Source organism: Hoplias malabaricus, chromosome 8 (assembly GCF_029633855.1).
Source record: "Hoplias malabaricus isolate fHopMal1 chromosome 8, fHopMal1.hap1, whole genome shotgun sequence".
NCBI classification, from domain to species: Eukaryota; Metazoa; Chordata; class Actinopteri; order Characiformes; family Erythrinidae; genus Hoplias; species Hoplias malabaricus.
The window spans coordinates 12795366-12818656 of record NC_089807.1 but is presented as its reverse complement, the minus strand read 5'-3'; the positions used below and the strand labels follow the sequence as shown (position 1 = coordinate 12818656).

The following is a 23291-nucleotide window of genomic DNA, read 5'->3' as shown; positions in this document are numbered from 1 at the left end:
TGGTCACACTGTTGCTGACTATCATGCAGATGGTCCTGTTTGGGGGCAGGTGTAGCGTACAGCAGTGTAAGATGAGCCTGGTCAGACACCAGCTCTGGAGGTGGGAGGCAGATGGGCTCTTTACACTGAAGCCCCAACTGTTCTGGGAAGTTCAACCCCTCTCGTTGATTGTCAGGATTTGTCATAGGTTCAGTGTTTGTTTCTGTCTGGGCCAAACCTACTGTGCTTTTGTTTTTGATCTCCATTTGTGTGTTAGGTGTTAGGTGAGGATATACATCATTCTCGGTGGAGGAACTTATTGGTAACTCTTCAGGTAATGTTATATCAGTTTCTGATTTGTTGTCCATGCTAGTAAAGTTGATGCTGTGTGTGTTTTCCACAAAACTGACTTGTGGTTCACCAACTGAGCAAGCCCTTTCTATTTCTTCTATGTCCTTTAGTGCTGAACATGCCATATTTCTACTCAACTCCTTGGGTGAGTCTAGGTTATCTAGTGAAGTATCTCCTTTATTTCCTCCCGGAACAATAGTTATATTTTCTTCAGCCAATGTCTGTGTGACTGTGCTGTTTATCAGCGTTTGTTCTCTCTTTTCAGCTCGGTCATCTTTGTCTGACTGTTTCTGATGTTCCATCTTTGGTTGGCTGTCCATACTTCTTAAAGCAACTTGGTTAGTATCATCTGGACTGACTTCGTTTTGTGAGGTATTCCCAAGTATATAGTCTCTGAAGCTAAACACCAAACCCTCAGTATGATCTACTGCATCATGTGTTTGCACACCAGCATTTCCATGGCAACCCAGGTCACATCCTGTTTGAGATTCAGCAAGTGGCAGTGATAGTGATATAGGATTCTCACACACAGCTCCACTTTCGGTATGTCCCTCATCCTCATCATCAGTTTCAGGAAGAGGAACAGACAGACATGTGTCAATCTCATTTGCAGTGTGGGATGTGTTTGAGTAGGAGGACATGCTAAGACAAGCCATTTGCTCCTCACATTTTTCAAAGGCTTCTTGGAGCTCAAGGTCCAGCAGTCTAGCTGAGACCTGATTTGAAGGGGTATTTTCTTGAACTGTTGTGGGTGACTGAGGCTGTGAGAGAGGTGGGCTCTCTGGAGATACTGGGTCACCATCCTGGCTGTATGGGATTCACCAACAGAGAAACATTGGAGAAACAGTTCTGTTGTGGCCACATCACACAGCAACCCAAAGCCTACAGTCAGAGCACACCATTCCACTACACTCCACAGGCAAGTATAAGGCCAAGAAAAAAAAAACTATTACATGCACGATCACAGCATAACAAGCTGCTTTTATTATTCCACATATCTCTTCATCAGAGGCTTCCAAGCACATTCACATATTGTTTAACCACAAAAAGCAATCTACTTGCTTGACTTCTTTCAGCCAACGTCCTTTTGATTTGTCATTCACAACTCGGCACCCAAGCACAAGACAAAGTCACACATTTGTTATCAGCGCTTAAGCAGGCACCAGAGGACGTTATCACCAGTCTCAAGGTTACATATATAGAGCTGAATCACAGCCACTGAGTCATTTCTCAATAAAAAAAGTCCAGCTTATTCAAATATATTCCGTTTTACAACGTAAGCGGCTTCTGTCTGTGTGCCTCCATTTTAGAGAAACATTCATCGAGGACAGGCAGTAATTACCAAGCATATTTTCGTTTGCCAGATGAAACACTAAAGCAATCAATCACATTCAAACATAAATAACAACAAACAACCACTAAAATGATCCTGCTCTCTGATTGAATAGTGTTGATCACAAGGACACCTCCTGGGACTCCCTGGGAATGTGAAAACAGGATGCTCCATGACCCTTTGTTTTTTCTTATAAATGATCATTACTGAAAAGCTACCACTCCTTTTTTAACAAAGAGATATATATTAATAATATACTGTCAGATATGGGGAGAGGGGAAGTGCTGAAAAGCGGGCTGCTGCCTGTATAACTCTTTGTAAATAATGCCTGAGGCGATCTTTGGCACAAACCTGCATTGCCTACTATACTGCAAACACTCCCTAATGTGTTTACTGTAAATATCTCCATTATGTTACAGTTCTCAGGGATGTACCTTATGATTTCCTTTGTCCTTCCTTTGCCTTTTCCTTTATTTTTACATCTCTGGTCCAATGCAAATAACACATAAATATTTATTCAAAAGCAGTGTACCAGGAGTGTGAAAATAGACTGTGTAACAGCTGTTTAACACATGGGACCTTTAAGGGCTGAGTCAGAAAAAACTTTAAACCGAGAATGTGTTTATTAGGCTTGAAAAAATATATGGAAAAAAATGTTTAATCTCTAGATCATCAAATATATTTTAAAAAGCCCCATTTTTTAATTACATTTTTTAATTACACTTTTTAATTTTTTAATTGCACTTACAAGCCTTTTAGCAAAACTGAGCTCACACACATGCATTCTGTACACACTCATTAACATCACATAGACACACATATGTTTCTTGTTAAAATGTCATGTCTGTCTGACCTAAGATCTACAGTGGCAACCACACTTTCACCACATGCCCCACAGCCAGTTTTAAAGAATGCTCCAGCATGTTCTTTAACAAATCAAACAAAACATGATTCAGTCCACACACAGCAGAGAAGACCATGCCTGACTCCATACAGTCAATAAACCACTCAGCATCTTCATTCAGTGCACAGCAGTGTAAAACAACAGTGCCTGAACAAGCACACCCCACACACATAAAGGAGACAGAGAGATCTAGCAGCATCAAATACGTTTACAAAAACATTCTGACTGACTAGAGAGTCAAAAAGCTCATTTGCAATGTGAATGTAGTGTAAACATGGGCAATAGGATGATATTTTTATAAAAACTGACCAATTATTTATTCTCATTATAAAATGAGAATAAATACGTTTAACTGGAGTCAGTAAAACACTTGATAAAAAGGATTTCCTTTTCTAACTTAATAAATCATAGAAAACAAGTAATGAAGCATGTCTCGTGTCAGTGATATATTAAAGTGATATAATTTACTTTGCCCTAAAGCAATGTTGTATCAAACAACGATTTAAAGCTAAAGGCAAGCTGAGACAAATCCTGGGACACTGTTCTTTTATTACACTTAATTATCTCTATGATGCTATGTTACATTTGCCAAAGGACCCCGTGAAAACTTTGGCTTGAGAGCATATTTAATATCTGTGTCAAAGATGTTTAACAGAAAGTGTAACGGGTTTTTTTTTAATAAATAGAAGGGATTTTATTTGATAAATAGAAGGGAACATAGTCAATTTTATTCCAAATGGTAAAAAAGAAATGCTTAAAAAAATATTTCTCATTTCTTCTTTCTGTATCAATATGCTACAATGGCTTGATATCTCTCTGGCTCCATTTTGCTCCTGCGTTACCTTCCTATGAGGCCCACTACTGGTGGACTGGCCTCCATGTAATGTTGCAGTCCTACCAGCAGGGGCTTAACTTGTTCACTCTGTGACCCTGGTTCATTCTTCATCTCAACTGAGCCCACCTGTTTACAACTAGTCATGCAAACCGACAAATAAAAACACAAACACATACATAGATATGCATGACAAGAAATCATACAACACACAGTGATTCCCTACCTGCATTGTTACTCTAACTTAAAGCTTTGTTAAAGGTTTGTCAGCTTGTAATAATAGCAGGTATGTTAATACACTAAATGATATGTATATTTTAACAGCATGAGCTGATAAAATATATCTCAAAATAGTGTGATCACTTTAATGTTTCAAACATCAGCATAAGTCTGGATTATAATTATACAATTATTTTTAAAACTCTTTTAATCAATTACATTGTAACCATATCTTCTCTTTAAAACCACACTACAGGGCCAGTATGTAACGCTTACATTATTCCTGCATTACCACTCCAGCCGCCTACATGTTCATGCACAAGTCTGCCAACAGCTTCTCCAGTTAAACTTTCCACAACAATGAGTCAGAGTTTCAAGGAAATTCTGTCTTTGACGTGTTTATATGCCCACTGAAGACAATGGAATAGTACTTGAGACACATGTAAAACAGTTTGAACAGTGCTAATACAGTAAGGCAGCTCTACAATAAAGACAGTATTCGATCAGTTGATCTGCATTCTTATCCTTGACATTTTCACATGGGCCACAAAAGATAGATCTGGTTTTGTAGAGCACAGAAACATGCCAGTACAGGCTTGAGACAGAAAGCTTAAATCGAGCTTCCAGGGACCTTGATTTCTGATTAAATCCTGTGTTCAATTATGTGACATTACACTTCTGATGTACTGGAGACAGGAGTTAATCAGAAATAAAGGCCCCTGGAAGCTGGATACTATGTTACACATACTGTGTATTATAGAAATGCTTTTGTTTACCTGTAAATATGCAAAAAAGATGGCTGGAGGACTTGCATCAGACGGAAAAAGGTATCCTAAGCCACAGCTTGTTGTAACTTGCCCTTGCCTAACATGTTGAGATTTGATTCAATTTTATGCGGAAGATTCAGTGCTAGTCGTAAGTGTTTTTGACTGTGTATTATTGTTCATGTCTGTTTGCCACAAAGTGAAAGAGAGACTGAAAAAAGGAAGGAGAGACCTACCTGAGAGAAGCTCCCCAGGTGAGGTTGAGCTCAGTGCTAAGATCTATGCTGGGCAACAGGTCATGTGGAAACTCCAGCTCCTCTTCCTGTTCTCTCTGGCTGTCCACCTCATGTGCAAAGCTCTGGACCTCTGCTGTAGGACTGTGGCTGGATTGGGCTTCAGTCTGGAGTAATCCGTTCTCAGCACTGCCAGATTTCTCCCTCCCTGGAGGATCTCTCTCAGTGTCAATACCAGCCTAAAAGACACGAAATACACCATTTTCTGTGTTGCATGTATCACTGAGGTAACTCAAGCAAGCAACTCCAAAACAGCTGTTCACATAGTGTATTTTAGATAAAGCTAATGGTTATTTACCATTCACGGAGTGGTTAATTACTGAAATCAAACGAGAATTACATTGCTGTCCACACATTCAAGCTGGGATATTTAAGCTCAACAAACACACCCTGTGTGAACACAATGCTGAGATCAGCTGGTTCAAACAGCACACCCTGATCTTTTGTCATGCCATCATACACAAACAGAAATACAAGACATGTATTACAACCTCAGTCTTGTGTATAACCTCTATACATTGCAGTTTCCTTGATGCAGTTATTACAATTAATTTAGTTTCCCCTGTTACACACCACACATGTGAAAATAACATTAATGATTTCTGACATTTTGATACAGTGAATAGCTCTGATTTAACAAGGTCTCACTATATGCCCATAAAGTAATCCCATATTATTTGATGTTTGCACAACTGTGTCTTTATACTGCTATACAAATATCTCATATCTAATCTTTTTAAAAACACCTTCTGAAAATGGCTTAATAGCTATTTAGACTGGAATTTAAAGAAATTGTGGGTGATCTCTGACAACACTGTACACTTTGTACTTATATTACATCATATGTGGGGTTCTTTTATAATAGAGTTATTATACAACATAATGATAAAACAATGATCTGTGACAAAACGTTAGGTAATTGCCCTGGTATTATAGTTTCTATTCAAGTTGGTTTAAAAATGGATGTGGCACTTGGCCCAGGCCGTTTACTAGTTCAGGCAGATATTTTCCACAGAAAGCAGAATTGAGGAAAATGATTAAACAGACTGGCTAAACTGGTTCAACTGCTTCCTTTTCTGTTCTTTCCCAAAGCTATAAAGCAAGCTCATCTAACCAAGCAGCTACACCAGAAACCACAGGGCCGTTTACAAACATCTAATCATATGCCGGCATGCTGCTGCTGTATAAGTCTGTGAATGGCCGAGCCTCTGGGATTTTTAGTGAATGACAGAGTAAATCTGGACAGAGTCTCCAAAAAGTCTCTGCCTCATCTGCCTCATACTGACCATAACTGCAACTTTTAATCTGCAGTTGACTGCAAAGAGCTGAGAATAATGACACAACTCTGCCTTCCAAACAACTATGTACACCACATCACATAGATGTTTCTTGACACGGATAATAAGGGAAAATATAATTAAAAACAGTCACAAACAAATCACTATAGTGAAGGTGGATCATATAACAGTCTTAGCAGTGTAGTAGTGTACATTAATGCATTAGTGATGCTGTAGAGCAGCCCAATATCCAGTGCATTATTGGCTCTTTTCATGCGGTTTATATATATATATATATATATATATATGCATTCCTTCTGTCATTCTGTTCAGCAAACTGGGGAAGTTAATGTACACTTTCACAAATCAAATAAACATACAGGGGAACACATGTAAAAGCAAATGATACCAAAGATACATATGTGTGATAATAATCATATAAACCATAATGTGAAATTATGGAGTTTAGTGCCAAAGAAAATATCTGGAAAAACCATGACATCAGTTAAGGCTTAAAATCTCCTGAAAACTCTTTTAACCCAAAGGCCAGATTTATACTGTCAAACCATGAGAAATGTAAGATCTAAACACCATGTGAAAATAAATGCTCTTATTTTTACCACTGTGTTTGTACGATTACACTCAAGCATTCTGACATTTATACCCAGACAGAACACTTTAAATGAAAAATTATACAAAATTGTCAAAACATCTGGGGTTTTTTCTCAGTGCATGATTACAGGTGAAACTAAGACACGTCATTACAAAAACTGTTGTTATTCATGGTAAACCCATTCAGTTCTAGACTTTGCTCATTCCACAATCTGCCTACACTCTGAGACACATATTACAAAATAATTCAACTCAGTTCAGATTAAGGTTGGGCAATTAATGAAAAATTAATTGAAATTGACATTCAGAACTTCTAATCGACATAACCTTGTCTAAATCGATTATTTTTTTTCTTTTTAATTCTGTCATGTCCCCAAAGTTTGTTCATTTACTGTCCCTTTAAAACCATGCTACCAAGCTGTAGTCACGTGATTCTGCCCCTATCTGCCACATGGAAGCAACCAAACCAAGCTACTACCAAAGAAAATCACTACGTCTGTGGTTTAGACGTGCGGACGTGCTGTGTTTTGACTATAATTAAGACAACAACGAACAAAAAAACTCAAATGTAAACACTGAGAAATAAACAGTTTCAGAGGCCAAAGCACAATCACACACCAAATATAAACTGTGCTTAAAAAACAAGAGAGGAACAAGCTCCCAGCAACATTAGAAAAAATATCCCATATTTAATACTGGAGCATATTTACAGTACAAGCCTCAACACTGAACTATGAGGGTCAAAAATACAAAAACACAATAATCGTTCATTGGATAAGTGGTTACAGACAATGAATGAATGAATGAATAATCACAATTGTGGTAAAAAGTACAAAGAATCATGATATTGATTTGTTCTTTCCTACACCAAAAATTTCACAGTGCGGTTTATGCAGGTATACGGGTCAGTAATAGGTTAGATCATTCATTCATTCACTTATTTATTCATTGTCTGTAACCACTTATCAAGTTCAGGGTCATGGTGGGTCCGGAGCCTACCTGCAATCACTGGGAGTGAGAGAACACACCCTGAAGAGGGCACCAGTCACAGTTCTCCATACAGATGTGATGTAACCACCCTCAACATAGCTTCAACAGCTCTGTCCATACTATGCTTGTGTTATTATGGGCCACTGTTCATATGACCAATTGTACTGTGTTTGTAATACATTTGGTTATTATCCAGTCATGTTGAAACAATGTGGAAAATCTATGATCAGTTTTAAGATTCAAGATGAAATACTTATATTAAAGCATTTTGACATTAAGAGTCAGAGATGGTCTGTGTTTCTCACACTCTGGTAGAAACATCACAGCTTCCTGTTTCCTGTCTATACTCTGAATCTCTACTGTTCTTGGTCCACACAGTGTACATAGTGCACATCAGACGTGTCATAATCTTTCATATGCAAATCAGCAAAGATTAACAGAGAATCAATCAATGAGTTCAGAAATTTCCACAAGTGGACACTGATTCACTAAGTTTACATGGGTATACACTATCTGCGCTATATGTTCAATAGACTGTTCAGTGAATCCAGCTCTCATTGCTGACCTAGGTTTTCAATTGTGCATACACACAATTTCCACACAAAAGCACTAACCAACAGAAGGGCACATTCTGGAGCAACTGCACATGAGCTCATGTGCAATGCCAAGCGTGGGCTAGAGTGGTATAAAGCCTGCAGGCACTGGACTGTGGAGCAATTATGTGGAGTGATTGCGCTTCATTCAATACAACTGAGTTGAGTTAGACTGAACTGACTTCACTCATGCATTGAATTTCACACATCAATGTTCTTTTACTGAATCAATGTGTGGAAATACCCCTTTATTAATAAGCTTAATTTCAGAAGAAATGTTGCATGAGCAGTTAGACAAATTATAACTTTACATCAAAATTGCTTACACCCTCATACACACACACACACACACACAAACACATATTGCGTTTTTCGTACCTACTGTAAACACAGCCTCACTTTGTTGTTTAATCTTAATTTTAAACATCCGAAATAGGGACAATTAGCTACAAACAAGCCCTGACCAGACGTCCTATATATATTATGTTTGCTGCATTTTTATGTCACAATGTTTATATAATTCAAATTAGTCAATTTAGTAATTAATAGTATTAATAAAAAACAGATGTAGAATTTTTGAAGCAGAGTTTTAATGGTCTGTTCTGTGGTTGAAAGGTGAATCCGAAAAGAAAGCCCCCTGTGGTCTCCCCCTGCCATGAGTATAAGCACATTATCCTGCATTACTGTAGCTCCTCACCAACATGGCCCCAACCACAAAATGATTACCATGGTAACAGTAATAACCCAAAACACTGTAACTACCAGGACATCCCATCTGTAGCTTTGTTTCAAATTTGAACTTCAGGTATTCATAAACTTGGGACCTTTAGATATTTATAAACTATTTAACTATACATATATTTTAACTATTTAACACTTCAGACTATATTTAGAACAACACTGTTCTGTATTTATTTTTTCTTAACTTTTAAAATTACAGTTATGCTCTTAAATATACACACTTCCGGAACAAATGCAAAGTGATATTCGATTTAATTATATTAAGCTCTTTTAAGACATGAATATTTGTTTCTCTGGGATGAATGTCATTTTGGGCTTTTGGACATTTAGGAAAGTTTCTGCTGTACAAACAATAACATATTAATTACAAAGCAATGTGTACAATAATGCTGGTAAATGCCGTTATGAACTGGAAAGACAGAAACTGATAAAAGCATCACATATATAAGACCAACAATGAAGGGGTACAGTGTTCTGGAACAATACACTACGTTTACTCACTCTCAAACATTCATTCACTCCAACAGTGTTTCCAAATCAGTCTCCGTAACCTGTCTTTGCTAAATAAGTTTTTGCTATTAAACTACTATGAATCTAACATAGTAATTATGTAAAAAAGTAAGTGAAGAACTTCTTTTAGTGCATAGGTTAATTCTTTTTACAGTAACGTGAACTGTGAAAATGTATGTACTAAACAAAATATGACAGGGCCATGTTATAATTTAACATTTTGTAAATCTCTTATTGTTCAAAAAGCTCTTAATAAAAGCTCTTATTAAGTCCATTTCCATTCATATGAACATTCTCTTGTTCACAGCAGTAGTAAATTCCAATAAATATTTAAGTTTCATAGCACTCTACAGAATTTAATACAGTTTGCTCCACAACGCTTTTATGCTCTGTCCAAGTTTCAACAACAATCACACCACATTGGTCATCAAATCGAAAACTCACCTTCTCTGAGAGGAGGACACACACACATGCAGAGGAACAGAGGAGTGTGAGAGTGCAGTAAAGTCAGGCTGAAGGTGTGTTGTGATGCCGCTGGCTGGGCAGCAGCAGAAGCACATGCTCCAGGGCCTCAGTGTCCTGACTCAGCTCCCTCTTCTACTTCTAAAGCTCCATGCCCTTCTGAGGGCAAAGACATACACGCACACACTACAAAAGTGTGTGTGTGTGTGTGTGTGTGAGAGAGAGAGAGAGAGAGAGAGAGAAAAAGAGAGAGAGAGAGAGAGAGAGAGAGAGAGAGAGAGAGAGAGAGAGAGAAGCAGTACTTCACAGACAGCAGTTCACAAAAAAAAAGGGTGCCCGGCTCTTTCTCTCTCACTCTCTCCGTGTGAGACTCAGTGAGACAAACACAAGCAACTTGAGGAAAAGCCCTCCCCCTCCTGCACACTCTTTCAACATAACACTCCTCTTTCATTTGATCCCTCCCCTGTCTTTCTCTCAGCTCCTCCCTCCCTCTCTCTCTCTCTCTCTCTCTCTCTCTCTCTCTCTCGCTCTTCAGACCTGTTCTGTCTCTTCCTGCTGGGAGGACTGTAGAGCTACACTGTGACACTCCTATTGCAGGTGAATGCTGGGAAATGGGCCAAAGGTCATCTTTCGAGTGCCCCCTTAGAGGGAATCAAGTTGCACGCATGCACACACAAGTACACACACACAAATACACACACACACACACACGGTTGTTGTGAGCTTAAAAAAAAACGCACAGAGGCAAATGCTTTTCACATGCCTGAATCAGATCTTCAGACGAACACAGTCTGGTTTTCAAACAGTACCAGGATGTAGAGTCATTCTTATATCCCATAAGCACCATATTTACAGTAGCACTTATTTACTCATAGAAAACATTTCCTCAATTTTTACTGTTCCACAAATTTTAGACAAACCATGGAGGCATACAAGAAAATTGAACTTTGCAGGTGGAATTATCTTCTATATTGTTTTGTCAGATGTGCTCATTTCACACAAACTTGGCAGCTCTGGACAACATTATTATTTTAATAAATACAATCACTAGTAAATAAAAATGTGATTATATTTATATCATTGTTCCTTACGCATTTTGGTCCCTCTTCTAATATATTTATGTCCATAGACCACAAAATTTTCATCACCCTGAATTATTCACACAACGTAAAATATTATCAAAATGTAATGTGCATAAGCTCTACATAAGACAGCAATATTAAGCTACTTATCAAAAATGATATTCAATGTAACCTTAGAGATTTAACAAAAGTATTTCTTTAAAAATATATAAATATAAAAAAAATCTTTTCTCTTTGTTAGGGACTTATTTCCCTATGGTTGTCTCTATTGTTCCTAAGAAAATATAAATACAAACACGCCTACAAACACAGATGGTTTAGAGGTTTGCTAGATTTGAGATATACTGCTCCCTAGGGCCCCAAATTACTGCGGCCCCTAATAATCCCCTCCACCCATCAGTTACAGTTTTCGCCATGAATGACTCTGAAGCTGAAGGAGCTCACACAGCACAAACTCCAGCAAATGACTCCGGCCATGTGTCTCTCCAACACCCAGCTGTGTTGTGGTAATTGTTGCTATTTCATCTACTTAACTGCCCCACTTACTATCATCATACACAGACTTTTCACCTTTGACGGTTTGAAAAGCATTTCTGAGAACAAAACCATGCACACACCACGGATACTCACACACATCATAAATTTTAGTACTGCCAAGTGCAGCCCACCAGTACCTCTAATGTGGATCCAGGCTGGGTTTCCTGAGGAGGAAAGATCACTACATTGTCCGTGGCGCCCTCCTGTGGTGGAGACATGGTGCCAAACACAGAGAGAGAGAAACACACAAGAAGCTGTGGTGACGGCAGTGGTCTTGGGATAAATACATGGTAGCTTTGAGTCATAATATGCTGCAGACAGTCTGTGGGACTGTTGTTTCTGGCGCAAAACCAATAGCTCATAGAGCTCTCTGAGAAAACATGCAAAACTGACTGAGGGCAGCTATGTTCCAGCAGCAGCACACAACTAACATTTAGGCTGATCCTATTAAGATAAACTCTGAATTCCATACTGTTTGTAAGCCACTTCATGATGTACGCAGAGGCTTTACAGAATATATCTGCATCTACAGCTCTGTGTAAATTTTCAGTTAAAACTGCCATTTAAGACAAATCACATGTTGCTCAGCACGAGGAAAAAAACATCTGAAACTTATATTTAACAGGAAACATATACAAGTAAATATAAAATAAATCAATATTTATTATGCCAATTTTTACACTGACTGATGCTCTCTTTCTATTCAGGGGACTTGGTTTTAATGATTGCAGGTATGCTTTAAGCACACACACACACACACACACACACACACACACACACAAATCAGCCTTAGAAGGTGGGTAAATACTCTGCTATTCATAATCAGTTAAACACATTCAATAATGTTATGCTCTGGATTCTGAAGTGTCCTATTTATAGTTTTGAGAATATTCACAGCAAGATTATTTATATATATATATATATTTTTTTTTTTTTCATTTCTGGTCTGAGCTAAATTTACTCTTGTGACTCAAAATGGCAGCTGATTGTGATAGCTTTGGTGCTCTACTAGATCTTGTTTTTATCAGTCATATGCAAGTATATCTAAACTACGCAGAAATAACTGAAAAATAATTTGCCATTAAAAACTGAACATTACATTAATAAGTGGTGGTATCTGACTTCTACACAGCAGCACAGCAGTGTTTATCAGTCTTTTAACAGCTGAGCACAGACAAAGAGCAGAGCTGAAGGCTTAATCAAGTGTTCCAGCTAAAGTGACATTGCATGAATAGCACATACACAAATGCAAGCTTACTGTGCTTTCAGAAAGGGTTATAATCTGATCAAACTACATTCATAGCTATTAAACCAGCAGCACAATTTTACCACCAACTGAGGCAGAACATTTCCCACCTGTACATGTTCAAATCTAAATTTAGGCACCATGTTTGACAAAGCAAAAAAAAAACTCTCTTTGAGTTGTCACTGTTTCTCACTGTTATCTCAAGGGCAGCATGATATTAACAAAATTTGTGTTAGTGTGAGAATGCAAACAGATTTCAAAAAATGCCCTAAATGGCATAGACATTAGTACTGTCTCAGCATTAAATACAGCACTTTTTAGCTAGCTCTACTCTGTACACAACAGCAGCACACAAGACATTGGCAAATAAGTAGGTCCTACTGGTATCCTCCCTCTTACCGGCAAGACTTCAGAGCTGTTTTCATTGCCCATGGTGCAGAGAGAGCAGGCTCAAACCACACGGCCGTCGCACCTCAGTACAGACCACCTCTGGCAGACTGAAGAACCAACAGGAGGAGGGATAAAATAAGTATAAAAGGACCCACTGCCATAAACTTTTTGATAGATCTCTGAATGAGTACAGACAGAAAGGAAAATGTGTGAATGTGTGTGCGTGCGAATGTCTGTCATGTGTTAAGATTAGAGGCTCATGGTGCAAGTTCACTCTTCTGGAACAAAAAGAGCTGGTTCCAGTGTGGAGTGAGAGCTTTACCTTTGCAGCAACTTTGTTTCTGGTAAAAATATATGCAGCCTTTAATATTCTCACAAGAAGTTTAAAAACGCCTTACAAATTACTAAAATTTAATGGTTGGTTAATGTATTAATGACAAACCCATTGGTGTTTTTATTATTATTTTTTTTTAAACACTATATTGGAATGACCATGAATTAACTTTTACATACTATGAAGCTTCTTAAATAGAATAAAAAATATTCTTACCACTTGCCTCTAATTTTCAGTTACATCTTCTGTAACTGCTTGATGCTGATCAGGGTCACAGTGGGTTGGGAGCTTATCATTGGGTGTAAGGCCATTGACATGTTTTAGCAAAAGTTTTTTTTTTTTAATTGTTCCTTCTTGTATAATGATACATAGTATACTAATAATATTATTAATAATTTATAAATAGTTTCTTATGAAATAAGGATTTTTAAATACGCAAGAACGTATTCAATATATTGTAAAGTATAAATGTATGTTGTTTAGTATAAATTCGTTTTTAGGCAGGGACATCGTTTACATCTTCCAGAAAATATCAGTCACAACCACATATTAATAAAACAGGCTACAACTAATGAAAATGTGTCTTTATACTTTGTTACCCTTATAAACCTCTATAGCTGAACCGAAAGTATGGAGAGAGATTTGTCTCAAAATACTTTACAAGTGCGCAAATGTTAATCCACAAATTAAACACAACTCACAAATATGTTTCACTATTCACAGATGAACACATCCCAATCTGTGTCTCACGGTCTGCAATTTGTACAAATACAGTTACATTCATAAATACATATTTGTTTAGTTTTTTTGTTTTCATAGATGCATCATATTTTTGTGCGAAAATAAACACAGTGGTTTAAATTTACATTGCATATTTTTGTAAAGTAGAAGTCGAATTTAAAATGTATTTGTAAATTGTAGAATCGTGCGTTTGTGGATCAAGTCACCGTTGTCCGTGACGCGCATTTGTACATTTCCTTTCCTTTCGCATTTCACCCGATCCAAATATAAATGTATGGAATCAGATTTGTACCAAAAAGAATCACACAAAAAAATAATCTCAAACATAAAACTTATAATTGGCAAACAAAATTGAGATTTGTGCGCAAGCTGCACAAGTTCTGTGCTCGAGCGCTCAGTTTTGGCACAAGCCTCTCGCGTGGGCGGGATTTCTCAGGGGTGCCGTCCCATTGGCTTATGAGTTTTTAAGTGACAACTCAGTGTCCAAGGTATACATTGGACTGCGCATGCGTACTCCACGTTGCAGCAGCAGGTGAGAGACACAGTGTGGATTTTACATAAACATGAACACTCTCTGTGATTTACTGTTTTAAAACGCTGAAATACCTGCAAAGTCTGACGATATGAATGTAAATTGGTAGTTTAAAAGAAAAAAGTCTAAAAAAATGTACTTTGAAAACAAACCTGTTTGTCTCTCGTAGATACTGAGGTAAATGCAGTGATGTCTGTGTTTACTCAGGATAAAACAATAAATAAGCATTTATTTGTGTTTATTTGTAAAATTATGCTTGAGCTGCTGTACAGAATCCCGTGTACTAACGTATTGAACCTATTCCACAATGGCTATTATGATTTAAATGCTCAAATTTTATTTTGATGATCAGAGTTACTCTGTTTTTAACGAATTTCATATGTGCAATTTGTGATACATGAGGTCAGAGAAAAGATAAACATGACAACTAGGATTGTGAGAGATGTTCCTGTTCCTTTAATGAATGCAAATTTAATAAAGCTGTATTTAACTTCTGCAATGTCCATTGTGGGCGGCACGGTGGCGCAGCAGGTAGTGTCGCAGTCACACAGCTCCAGGGGCCTGGAGGTTGTGGGTTTGATTCCCGGAGTGATTCTCCAGGTGTGTTCTCCCCGTGTCCACGTGGGTTTCCTCCGGGTGCTCCGGTTTCCTCCCACAGTCCAAAAACACACGTTGGTAGGTGGATTGGTGACTCAATTCAGCGACTTGGCGATTCGGCGATTGGCGACTCAAATACGGTCAATGACCGTAGGTGTGAGTGTGTGTGTTGCCCTGTGAAGGACTGGCGCCCCCTCCAGGGTGTATTCCTGCCTTGCGCCCAATGATTCCAGGTAGGCTCTGGACCCACCGTGACCCTGAATTGGATAAGCGATTACAGATAATGGATGGATGGATGGATGAATGTCCATTGTCATTTTCGCATTTTGTGAAGGAATGTGAATGATTCATTAAAAAAAAAAAAATCATTATCAGTAATCAGCAATAATTATAATAAGTATTATTAATAGTAATAAACAAGAACAGGTGAAGTAACAGAAAATGTCAAATGTTCTAATAGTATGCAGTTTAAGCAAAAAAGGTGTTGTTTAAAAAATATGTTTAAATATTAAGAAAGGGGAAATTCTGTGAGAGCTATTTAGCAACATTCATATGCGATCTTCGGCACATGTGGCGTCCCTACTGAGTTGTCACTCAAAAACTCATTATCCAATGGGAAGACGCACTTAACTCGGAGTGCTCGCGCACAGAACTCGTGCAGCTCGCACACAAAACTCTGAGAACTCGCGCACAAAAAGTGAGTACGCGCAGAACTCAGAGCTCACGCGCAAAAGTCATGGAGCTCAAACGTCAGAGCTGGATATTTTATTTGCAAGTTATAAGTTTTATGTTTGAGATTATTTTATATGTGCGATTCTTTTTGGCACAAATCTGATTCCATATAAATGCAGCCTGAGCCACAAATGTGGCCTGCTGGCGAACAAGTCACCACTGAGTGGCACTGTTGTTTTGGGACGTGCGGGGCCAACTTAAATAGAGACGCATTTGCTAGGGTGACCAGACGTCCTCTTTTGCCAGGACATGTCCTCTCCTTTTAACATTTAGCGCAACATTTAATGTGGAGCTTTGAACAAAAAGTTCAGCTTCATATCACAGAAAAAAAATTCAGCTTCATATCACAGACACTTAGGAGCAGGTGATCACTGGGAAACGCTTTTGAAGGTGCCCTAAATTTAAAGTCCAGCGAAACTTCCCTAATTTGCTGCAGACTAGGGTTGTCAAATAAAATACTTCAAATCCAAATCATCCCGTATTTGGACACTAAAAGCCGTGGTGGGTATAAGACTGATACGGGATGCGTTGTGTTCGGTATTTTTGAGATTGGATTGCTAAAACGGATGATTTATTTCAGACAGACAGATGCTCTCCCTCAGCTGGAGTAAGGGGCAGATACCCCACGGCTCCCAAATAGAAAATGGGATTCTCATTGGTCATCATTTTATTTAGCCAATCCGCAGCCAGAGTTAGCTGTCTATCATTTACTGCAGCAGCCAATGGAGTAATAGTCCCGCCTACAGGGGGTTGTTTTGCTGCGGCCCTAGAGCAACAGGTCAGTCCGGAGACACTGGGGAAAACAACAGTGCCACCTAGCGATGGCTTGTTCAACTGCTGGCCACATTTGTGGATCAGACTCCATTTGTATTTGGATCGGGTGAAATGAGAAATGAAAAACCTGCGAAAGGAAATGAACAAATTCACATCACGGAAAACACGTGAGTGACTTGATCCACAAACGCAGATTCTACATTTTTACAAATACATTTTAAATTTGAGACAGTGACTTTACAAACATATGAAATGTATATGTAAACAAATGTATTTATTTTCGCATGAAATTACGATATATTTATAAAAAAATATATATTTATGAATGTAACTGTATTTGTACAAACTGCAGACTATGAGACCCAGAATGGGATGTATTAATCTGTGAACAGTGAAACATATTTGTGACTTGTGTTTAATATGTGGATTAACATTTATGCATTTGTAAAGTATTTTGAGACTAATCTCTCTTCATAATAAAATTAGCTGTATGTTTTGTATAAATTAATAAACATCATAACACACCAAAGTTTCTCCGCTGGTAAATACTGTGTAATTGAATCCTGGCATATTTAAAAATAAGTAAATAAATAAATTAATAAATAAACAGTACTAATCAAGTGTAATAAATCAGCTTCCTATCAGCACAAGATCAAGGTCAGCACCCTCAAGTCTGCACAACCTGTATTTAATATGCATGCTAACACAGTATGTGAATGGAAAACAGTGCAGTAAATGAATCCTTATCGCTTTATATGTTACTGGCCTTAATCAAATCAGTCAGTGCTTAATTCTGCCTTGATTACACGATCAAACCACATCAACCACAAAGGGATATACGGACTATCCTCCTGCTGGTTACTCATCTGGCTTGACTCTTTCAGCGTGTGGAAACATGAGCTATTAACCCCTTTAAAACACACTGACCACTCACTCCTGGAACTACGGACTCATTAAGCATTGCACCGTCTGGAGCTGCACACACACAAATTCTGCTGATCAACACAACATTAGTCACCCTTCCCCTCCTTAAATGCATGGCTATAGCCCAGTCATAAAAGAAAAAAAAAACTCATACACAGCAAAAGCTCCACAATTTCTCTGCAGTAACTTAATGGCCCATAACTAGTAAGAGCTAGTAAGGCAAGAACGTAATGAAAAGGCTGAAAATAATTACTTTTAGACATTTCATTATATATATATATATATATATATATATATATATATATATATATATATATATATATATATACAAAAACATAAATAATAAGGACAAGGTCAACATAAAGAACATACCTCTGACATTAGTCTGAATTTTGCCAAAATATTTAAACATATATTCAGCCAATCATTTCAAATATCTAGACCTAGAGTTCACAATGATACATGTATTTTAAAAGAGAAAAAAAACCTTCTTAACTTTCAAAGGAAGTCTGTATGAAAAAAAAGCTGCACTGTTCAAATGATTAAGTAAAATATAAATCAACAAACATACACAATTTAATATAGGCAGTTTTCCCATTTCTTCTTGAACATTTTTTACTGACTGGGTAGTGATCAGTAGGGAATGTTATATAACTTACTCTGAAAGCCAGATAAATGGAACCTCCCATTGTATAACAGCAACTTCAAATTGTGCTTACCTCATTTTTAATGAGGCTCAGTGCAAAACCTAACAGGAATTTTTGCATGTCACTATCACTTAGTGTTAAAAGTCTCAGTAGTGGTATAATACCAAACAAAAAGATAATGTGTTTAGACACAAAAAATGTATTTAGAGTCTGTGTTTTAACGTGCTAACCAAATCAGTAAACTAATCTCCCACACTAATCTCACGGAATGAAAGATTATTGTCTGTCCGTATGCAAGCAATAAAGATTACTGTCATGATCAACTAGTCAGAAACAACTGCTCTTTGTCTCCCCCTGCTGATATTCCCATAATATTGTCCATCTCTTTATTTAAACAGAGATCTAAAGCTGGTGTAAAGTTTATAAGGGCTATAGCCTATAGTGTGGTTAACAGTGGGCATTCAGCAGTGTGTAAATTGGATATTTATAATAAATAAATAAAAATATACGTAAGTAGGAAAGTAAGTAAACATGTAAGTAAAGCAAACCAGCAGAGCATTAAACACCAGTGTCGGTACGTCTGCCTGAAAGGCTCTTTCCAGACACCTAAGCTGCTGGGTTGTTTGTGTGCCTTTGTGATCACATGACTAGGCTAGCATACCCTTGCCAGCAAGCACTGATCTGAAAATGAAATGTTATAAATAGGCCCTCCTCCTGTCATCTCTAAACCAGTGTCAACTCCACTTGTCTTTCCTTCTGGAACACAGTCCTGTGCTTTCATTTCCTTCCTAAATACACAGCCCAGTTTATTAGGTGCACAATCATAGCCTTGTGGATTACTTTACAGACTGTAAAGACTCCATCTTTACAGCAAAACTTTAGTTTTTATTAGAAAAGAAATGCCCATAGTAGATGCACTGCTGAATACCTGGTATTCTACAGATGTAACAGGTATGTGGTCAAATGACAGCAGTTGGAGCAGTCCTGCTGAGTGCTATTTGAGTGAACAGAACAAAATTCAAGTTTTTTTCAGTGAGACTTGAGACAATGTTTTTGAATTTCATGACACATCTAGGCTAAATAATCAACAAATATACAACAATTCTCAGTGTAGGAATAGTCCATAAACCAACTTGGTAAAAAAACAAATCAGTAAATATTTTCCATCAACATTTCATCAACATTTCAGATATAGCATGGTAACACTATAATGCATGCCCAACAATCAACCAAGAGTGTAAACTATTGCTTAACCCAGAAAACAATTTACAAATCACCATGACCTTTTACAGGTATTATACTAAAAAGAAAACTGCTAAACATGTGACTATGGATGAATGCTCAGCTGTATATAAAAAAACATCAGAAACTAAGTCATAGGTTTATGTAAAAGTTCCTAAAAATATTCTTATATGGAACTAAAAAGGCAATAACCAGAAACAAAGGCACGTCACCTCTATTATGCTCACCCACTTCAGACAAAGGGTTACTCCTCCCAACATATGCTTATCCATGTAGCTGGAGTAAATAAAAGTCTTGACCCATTAAAATAATCATAATAAGCACCCTCTATGTAATAGCAAGCACCCTCTGAGGAACCCGGCACAGGGAACTCTAGACAGTGTGGAGGAGGTGAAGGCTGGTGGGGGGGTGCTATACACAGAACTGAGGTTAGAGTGTAGGGGCTGACAGCAACGTCAGAGGGGGACATTCTGCCTGACAGGGTAGGAATGACTGAGAGTCAGCTGGATAGGACATGCCACCTGGTAACACTGTAAACAAACATTACACCACAGTCAGAAGGCAAGAGTTTCACCTCTTCTTCACCCTTATTTCCCATCAGTATGAGCAGTGAAGGGTGACACGGCATCATACTCTTTCACCACTGTTAGAGCACTGAAACTCTTCTTCTTTCATAATATATTCAGAACGCATATTAGATAAATATCTAGAATCTCTACATTAAAAATATTATTTATTCACTTTCCCCACTCATACCCCGTAGTAAACTACTCATATGTAGTTTATATTTGTGAATGTAAAACATAATTCAAGTGGTTTTTGATAAGGTAATATTGTATCTGAGTAGGCAAAAAGCATCTTTGCTGTTTTACATCATTTCTTATACATAACAATGTCATACAGTTTAAAAAAAACACACCAGCCAGATGGATATGTATTAACTTTATCTCATTTGAGGACAGTGCATGTATGTACGTGCGATGACTGGGATATTTGGGATTTAAGCTTTAATTATTTGGGGGCAATAGCAACATTTTTTAAATTGGTATCCTCAGTTCCCAAATGATTAAAGAGTGTAATTAAAAGGAAATGTGATGGTAAACATGCCTCTGTCCTAAATGGTTTGGAGTGTGTTGCAGGTATGTAAACAAGTTGTTCAGTGAAAGCATTGGAAATATTTTCTTTGAGCATTTGTCGGTTAAATTAAGTTACAAGAGAATTAACTAATCGTAGATGCTTCATTTCTACTGCATTTTACCATAATGCCCCAACTTTTCTGGAAATTAGATTTGTAATGACTGATTCCTGGAAAAAGAAAATACTCATTTACTTACTGATGTTGGAAACTACCTAGTACACCCTTTATGCTGTGAAGGCTATGAAGTAAAGCAGGATCACGAGGGCATGACATAGTTCTAAATTCCTAAGACATATTTCAGTGTATAATTTCAGCTGTATCCTTCCATGACAGATCAAAAAGGCACTGCAAACTAAACAGCCAACGTGTCAATCATTCTCTGTTTTAGTCTAGAAGACCTGTAATGAAACATAACCCATTTGACACCAAGCAACAAGCCAGACACAACATCTCAAACAACTTCAATCATTCTACTGGACACAACTATAAATATGAAAGACACTTAGGATACATTCGTATAAGAGTAAAATATATGTCACAGTAGAAACCACAGGTGGTACAAAGTGCTTTTAATCTCTATTTATAACTCATCCTTGATTTTCTGATCACAGTCTATTCTAAGGCACTCGGTACACAATCTAAGGTACAATATCTAGATGTAGATTACATCCGAAGCCTTTTTGGATGAGGTTTGTTCATCTAACAAATCCTTGGAAATAAAGGATATTAAAATGGAGTTTTTTCTTCTCTTTGCCATAATAACACCTCATTATTGACAGGCTTATTACACAAGCTGCTGGAAACATTGCTATAAACATCTGATTCATCTCAGAGAGCATTACTGATGTTGGATGAAAAGTTCTGGATCACAAACACCACTTCACCATGCCCATACTGAAGGTTAATGCTGGAGTTCTATCCCTTAAAAAACAGACCTGCTTTAGCACAATGCTCAAGGACTTCATACCCTTCTAAATGTACACTTGACAATGGTAAGGTATGTGAACGCTCCATGTTGTCGTCTTGTACTGGCACTCTTTTCTGAAGAGATTATACTCTTTGAACTGTGCAGACAATGGGTGGCCCATTACAGTAGCTAATATATAACTGCAAAACCATCAATACACTAGTCATTTTAAATAAAGATTTGCCATCATACTGCATTTTTTGACAGCAAATATGATAACTAAACAATGAATAAGAAAATAACACCATTCCACCTGTTTCTAAAAAAAAGCTAAACGATTTTATCAAGTGAAGGTAAGTATTTATTAGACAGATGATATAAAAAGGAGCGGTGAAAATGGATGGATCCCTGCTAAAGAATTATATACATGTTCTTTAGCATGGATCCCATCCATCCATTTTCACTGCTCCTTTTTCCTCCATCTCTCCACATCTCACGCTCTACATGCTTAGCTCCGCCCCTCCCCCTTTGCCTTTTTTTCCTCCATGCCTCTCCTCCACATCTCCCTCATTGCTGCCGCTGCTCTCTCCTTCAGTGCAGCTGTGGCTTTTACAAGGTCCAATGATGGAGGTGGCAACCCTAATTGATAGCTTCTCTCATCTCCTCTCCTCCTTCTTTCTCCTCCTGACGTCAGCCTGCTCAAATTCAATTGCAGCCCCCACCCTGCTCTGCACAGACACAATCGCCAAGCAACCACCCAAATTCCTTCAACATCCAGGCACCTTTCCGTCTTTCTCCCTCTGTCATTTCATCTGTTTGGTGCAGTGTATTTACCTGGTTGCGTGCGACTCCGATGCAGCTCCCCATCCTGTATTCCATGTCCTCCTGAGGAGACGTAACAGCAGCACTACAAGGCTTGCAGAAATAGTCTCTGCAGAACTGCATCGCCACTACAGAGACATGGCATTGCAGAGCTGGCTAGGATGCATGTGAGCAAGATGCAAGTGAGTGTAAGAGTGTGAGAATACGGCAGTCTATGTGTGTGTGTGTGGTTTTGTCAGTGAGTGTGCAAGCCTGTGAGGCTGTGTGTGACTAATAAGCCCCATCTACTGCTATGCCCAGGGTACATCTGTGACATACATCTTCATGCTCTATTATATAAGAACGATATTGTTATAAATAGAACTGTTGAAGAAATCAAAGTGAAAGGTGGGTTTTGCTCTCTTCCCCTCCATCCCTCAAGTCTAGCAGAGATGCAGTGAATTGCAGCACTGCACATCGGTAAAAAAAAAGGTCCCTCTGTTGTCCACAGAAACCCTGACAGACCTGAACAGGGAGAGGAGGAGCAACAGTGAGAAAAGCAGGGCGAGTAATGAGAAAAGGTGAAAGAACAGAAAGCAAGACCACATCTGTAGTTTTAAAGGAGCCACAGCCACAGGCTGGATGATACTGTCCTGAGATCCAATGGGTTCAAGTTCAAAGGTTTTTATTGTCATTTAAACTAAATGGAGAGTACACAGTGAAATGAAACAACGTTCCTCTGGGACCATGGTGCAACACAAATCATGAGTGCAGACAAACCCAAGTGCAACACAAGTACTAATGCAG

General features: G+C 38.0%; 1 protein-coding gene across 9 annotated transcripts in view; it reads right to left on the bottom strand.

Annotated features, from left to right (window-relative positions):
- Positions 1-22684, bottom strand: part of tacc2 (transforming, acidic coiled-coil containing protein 2) — a 72406-nt gene extending 49722 nt beyond the window's left edge. For 3 of the 9 annotated variants that reach the window (XM_066678666.1, XM_066678670.1, XM_066678676.1), the window contains exons 1-2: positions 22518-22682; positions 4619-4854 (exon numbers count right to left, since the gene is read on the bottom strand). In XM_066678666.1, the coding sequence (XP_066534763.1) occupies positions 4619-4854; positions 22518-22628 (347 nt within the window). In that variant the 5' untranslated portion in view covers positions 22629-22682. Of the gene's footprint in view, positions 1-4618; positions 4855-11616; positions 11711-22517 lie in introns of those variants that run through there. The other 6 variants (XM_066678669.1, XM_066678671.1, XM_066678674.1 and 3 more) reach the window with 5 other exon arrangements.
- Positions 22685-23291: the final 607 nt, after the last annotated feature.